At 42.6% G+C, this 5,295-nt stretch overlaps 1 protein-coding gene across 1 annotated transcript in view; it reads left to right on the top strand.

Moving 5' to 3' along the window:
- The first annotated feature begins 293 nt into the window (after positions 1 to 293).
- The window catches only part of LOC147323596 (NACHT, LRR and PYD domains-containing protein 3-like), a 6,126-nt gene continuing 1,124 nt past the window's right edge, over positions 294 to 5,295 (top strand). Inside the window, exons 1-9 of the mRNA XM_086304047.1 lie at positions 294 to 562; positions 669 to 803; positions 878 to 937; positions 1,017 to 2,799; positions 3,539 to 3,700; positions 3,782 to 3,955; positions 4,071 to 4,238; positions 4,432 to 4,478; positions 4,569 to 5,295. The exon at positions 4,569 to 5,295 is cut by the window's right edge and continues 1,124 nt beyond it. Of these exons, the coding sequence (XP_086160173.1) occupies positions 517 to 562; positions 669 to 803; positions 878 to 937; positions 1,017 to 2,799; positions 3,539 to 3,700; positions 3,782 to 3,955; positions 4,071 to 4,238; positions 4,432 to 4,478; positions 4,569 to 5,089 (3,096 nt within the window). The 5' untranslated portion in view covers positions 294 to 516 and the 3' untranslated portion in view covers positions 5,090 to 5,295. The remainder of the gene's footprint in view (positions 563 to 668; positions 804 to 877; positions 938 to 1,016; positions 2,800 to 3,538; positions 3,701 to 3,781; positions 3,956 to 4,070; positions 4,239 to 4,431; positions 4,479 to 4,568) is intronic.

The following is a 5,295-nucleotide window of genomic DNA, read 5'->3' as shown; positions in this document are numbered from 1 at the left end:
AATCTGTGTCTGATGTATTGGTTGTTACATTTACCCTAAAAAACTGCTGTTTTTTTTTTTTTTGTTGGATACCAAGTTAGTTTGTCCAAAATCAATCAAGCAATCAATAAAACAAAGCAAAATATCTTGCAGCTGTTTGACATTTACATTTTTTAGTAAACGAAACTTTTGTGGTTTGTTTAAGAAGGCAGACTGTCTGTGCATGCAAGAAACCATACTTCCTGTTTTTCTCAGGAAGTAACCTTCTCCTTTAATACCATCTGCCAGTGTGTTATTTAAGTGGCAGTTTCACTTTAGTAAGCAGCCATGCATTCGTCTTCTGGTCTGTTAGATTTAATGGTGTCTTAGCAGATTTGTAACAGTAAAAAATAGGGTTTGTTTAATGTATTTATTGACCATCTAGTTGACTGTTTGGAAGCAAATATCTTCAGTGAACAGTCAGAGATGTTAAAGACTGAGGACAAGGAGTATTCCCTGACAGAAACTACATGAGGATTAAAGTACTGTAAAAAGAAAATGGACCAATCAATCGTTAGTAATAAAACAGATGATTTCTCTGAAGGTAAGTCTAATTTTTTTTAATGTAAGGCAACAAAAAGATAATCTGAAAAGCACCAGCAACCATTTTTCTTCAGTGATCTCTTATTCTTGCTTTCTCTCCGAGTCAGTTCCCTTTATTCAGGCTGCGGTTCATCACTTCCAGCCAAACTACACTGCACAGAGTGGTGGCAACGTGGTCGCTCCTTCCATAATTGGTTCAAATGTTGGCAACATAAACATCAATATCTTCTCAGCAACGCAAGGTAGATACATGTAGATACACGCAGTTAAGTGAATGCGCCGTTTGGTCTCTTCTGATCTTTGTGTCGTTTTGCAGAGTGTAAAGAGGACCTCAACAATGACCATACAGACAGCTGTGGTGCTCTGCCGCCTGAAAGTGAGTGCTTCTCAATTATTTAATTTAAAAATGTTACATTAAAAAAGTAAACCATTTAAATAAATGTTTTCTCTTTCAGTTGACAAGGTTGCAGAAAGTCAACAAAACCTGAAAGCCACTCTGAGGAGGAAGTTCAGCCACATTCTCGAGGGGCAGGCGACAGAAACAAACAAAATCTCTCTCAATAACATTTACACAGAGCTCTACGTCACCGAGGGAGGAAGCGGCGAAGTCAACAAGGAGCATGAGGTGAGACACATCGAGACGACACCCAGGATCCATGTGGGCCAAGAAAAATCAATCCACTGCGATCACCTGTTCGCTCCTCTGCCTGAACGTGGCTGTGACATAAGGACTGTCGTCACACGGGGAGTTGCTGGCATTGGAAAAACTGTTTTGACCAATAAATTCACTCTGGACTGGGCGGAGGAGAGAGCAAATGAAAACCTAGAATTTGTATTTCCACTTTCGTTCCGAGAGCTGAACTTGATGAAGAAGAAAAACTTCAGTCTAGTGGAGCTTCTTGTTGTGCTTTTCCCTGAAATTAAAGACATAGAAATTTTCACTAATGTGAAAAAAAACATGCTCTTCATCCTCGATGGCCTGGATGAGAGTCGCCTCTCTTTGGACTTCAACAGATGTGAAATACTGTCAGATGTGACTCACACTACCACAATTGCCGTATTAATGACCAACCTCATTAGGGGCAGATTGCTCCCTATGGCTCTCGTGTGGATCACATCACGCCCCGTAGCTTCCAGTCAGATCCCAGCGAACTGCGTTGATCTAGTGACTGAAGTTCGAGGTTTCAACAACCTGCAAAAAGATGAATACTTCAGGAGGAAAATTAGTGATGTGAACTTAGCAAACCGGGTGATAGCACATGTGAAAACCTGCAGGAGCCTTCACATCATGTGCCACATACCAATTTTCTGCTGGATGGCAGCGACTGTTTTCGAGAAAAATATGGCTACAAAAGAGAGCAAAGACACACCAAAGACTCTCACTCAAATGTACATACACTTCTTATCCTTGTGTGAGGAGGCAATGAAGAAAAGGCTGACAGGAAGAAGGGAGTCAAATGCTGACTGTGTGAGAGCTAATCTCCTGGCTTTAGGAAAGCTGGCTTTCCAAGAACTCGAGAAAGGCCACCTGATCTTCAATGAAAGCGACCTAAAGCTGAATGGTATCGATACTGAGCAGGCATCCATGTTCTCAGGAGTCTACACACAGATCTTCCATGAGGAGATGACAGTGTGCAAGGAGAAGATGTTTTGCTTCGTGCATCTGAGTGTTCAGGAATTCTTTGCAGCGTTGTACGTCTTCCTCACGTTCCACAACGACAACGTTAACATCCTGGTGAAGTTGTCCGCGTCACGACGCTTTCTATCCAGACCATCTGAGCTCACCCTCTACAAAGAAGCAGTGGAAAAGGCTTTGCGGAGTGAGAAAGGAGATTTTGACATGTTTCTACGCTTCCTTTTGGGGCTGTCCCTGGAGTCCAATCAGACGCTGCTGAAACATCTAATGGTCAACAACCGAACACAACAAAAGACAAGAACTGAAATCGTTAAACACATAAAGGAGAAGATCAGGTCCAGTCCATCACCAGACAGGTGCCTCAATCTCTTCCACTGTCTGAACGAGCTGAATGACCACTCCCTCGTGAAGGAAATTCAGAGCTACCTCAGCTCAGGTAGCCTTAACAGAGCCAATCTTTCACCTGCCCAGTGGGCCACACTAGTTTTTGTATTACTGACATCAGAAGAAGAGCACAGTACGTTTGAACTGGGCAACTACACCAGGTCAGAGGAGGGTCTTCTCAGGCTGCTACCTGTCGTGAAAACAGCCCAAGTAGCAAAGTAAGTAGTTTACAGTTATTAATTTCTACAGGAGAAAAAAACAAAACTCCAAAAGACTGAGAAGAGTAACTCCTCAATTGATATTGGAACCCAGTGCTTTTAAGTAACATCTCCTAATCTCTTCCTACCTGGAATGACCAGGGCAAAATCAGGGCATCTGTGCATAGCTAATATCAGCCTGTCACAAGCATAGAAAAAAGCACATTTAAAGTCGAGCTTTTAGAGGAAGCTGCAGCCTGACCTATTGGCTCGAATCTCTGTTACATATGCCCAACACATTATTTAAAGCTTTGGCTGTGTTTGATGTGAAAACACCACAAGGTTTTCGCTGTAAAGCTCGAGAGGGAAAATCCCAACTAGATCAGCAGTTTCTGAAATACTTAGATCCGTCTGGCACAACAACCATTTCACATTCAGAGTCACTTAAAACATTTTTTATTCCCTGTTCTGATGCTCGGTTTCAAATTCAGCAGAATGTCCCGACCATGCCTAAATGCATTGATTTGCTGATTAGATGTTTGTATTAACACTTGATCAGATGACAAAAGTACCTAACAAAGAGTTAGTGAGTATATATTAAATATACATGATGTTAGGCAGTTAGCTAACATTTTGACAGATGTTTTTGCATAAAATTTCAAACAGTGCTGGATAACAGACGTATTTCTAATCTGCATATATAAGGGGATTTTGCTTCCTGGGATTACTTACCATTTTCTTGCTGTTTTCCCTGTTGCAGTCTGAATGCATGCAACCTTACGTTGACCTGCTGTGAGAACCTGGCGAATGCCATCAGTTCATCCCAACTTAGAGAACTGGACTTGAGTAACAACAATCTGACAGATGTAGGACTAATGAAGCTCTCCAGTGGGTTGAGGAACAGCAAAGTGGAGGCGCTCAGGTTAATATTCAACATGTTTCTTTTATTTTTATTTCTCAGCCAAAATGTAAGCACATGATTACAGCATTTTCCTTTGTGCAGACTGAGGAGCTGTAGCCTAACAGAACGCAGCTCCAATGACCTGGCATCATTTGTCAGCTCTGCCTCTTGCCTGCTAAAACTACTGGACCTGAGTGATAATGAGTTTCACGATTTAGGAGTTAGAAGGTTTTCTGATGGACTGAGGAGCTCTGACTGTAAACTGGAAACCCTCAAGTGAGTGTCCTGAGTGTGAGGCTATGTACTGGTACAAAGACAGATTCAAACTGAAGTTGTTCTCGTCACTGTCATGGAGACAGCTGGATGAAATAACTTTCTGTATTTCTTGAAGTTTGTCCCTGTGCAGTGTGGGAGAAGAGGGCTGCATTTTCTTGGCATCTGCTTTAAACTCATGCCACCTGAGAGAGCTGGACATGAGCTACAACCACCCAGGGAACTCAGGGTTGAATCTTCTAACAGCTCTGAAAGAGGACCCACAATGCAGCCTGGTGAAACTCAGGTAGTGATGGTATCCACAACATCTGAAAAGTAACAGGTTATTTCAGTGCAGAAATAGTGAAGAACTGGGTGATGTAACCATCAACCATTAGATAGTTTCTCCACCAGATAATGTCAGTATCACCAGTGTACACAACTAACATTAATTGTGATGCAAGTGTCTGAACGTATTTGTCCCTCTGTTATGATTTTAGCATGGACCAGTGTGGTGAGTTCCGGATTCAGCCAGGTCCAAAGAAATGTGAGTAACCACAACCTCCCTCCTTTCTCCTATACTCAGAAAACTGTGTGATGTAAAATATGAACTGAAATTTTAAATCTGATTCATCAGATATCATCAAACTCACCCTGGACCCAAACACAGCACATAAAGATCTTTCTCTATCCGAGGAAAACAGGAAAGCAACACGCTGGACCAAGCAGCCATATCCAGACCATCCAGAAAGGTTTGATTTCTGGCCTCAAGTGTTGTGTAGAAAAGGGCTCACAGGACGCTACTACTGGGAGGCGGAGTGGACTGGGAGAGTCTTCATAGGAGTAGCCTACAAACGAATATCCAGGAAGGGAGAGACTGATGACTGCTGGTTAGGTCGAAATAACTCCTCCTGGGGCTTGAACTGCAACAAAGATGGATACAAAGCCTTGCACAAAGGCACAGGCATTCCTATAACCACCAAACCCAACTCCAACAAAGTAGGAGTATTCCTGGACTGGTCAGCAGGGATGCTCTCCTTTTACATGCTCTCCTGTGGTTCCCTTAAACTCCTCCACACCTTCCACACTACCTTCGATGAGCCTGTTTACCCCGGGTTTCACCTTGGCTGGGTGGACTCAAAGGTTTATTTGTGCTAAGTATCGCCAATCTGCTTTTCTGATCTGGAGACACCCGAGAATTCTGCTTCATCTAAATGCTGGACTTCTGAGCCTGATGCCCATAATGTGATAAAAGAGCTGCAGCTAATTTCAAATTACACCAGGATTCTTTTTGGTTGCTATTAGCCATATTGGCTCTGTATGGAATGGTAATTCTGGACAGTTCAGAACTTTGGATTCAAGCT

Source organism: Aulonocara sp. 'chitande type north' Nkhata Bay, linkage group LG8, assembly GCF_057382095.1.
Source record: "Aulonocara sp. 'chitande type north' Nkhata Bay isolate Kocher_YH1m ecotype deep benthic linkage group LG8, A_spYH_male_GT1.1, whole genome shotgun sequence".
NCBI classification, from domain to species: domain Eukaryota; kingdom Metazoa; phylum Chordata; class Actinopteri; order Cichliformes; family Cichlidae; genus Aulonocara; species Aulonocara sp. 'chitande type north' Nkhata Bay.
The sequence above is the reverse complement of the archived record's forward strand: the minus strand, read 5'-3'. Positions and strand labels throughout refer to the sequence as shown.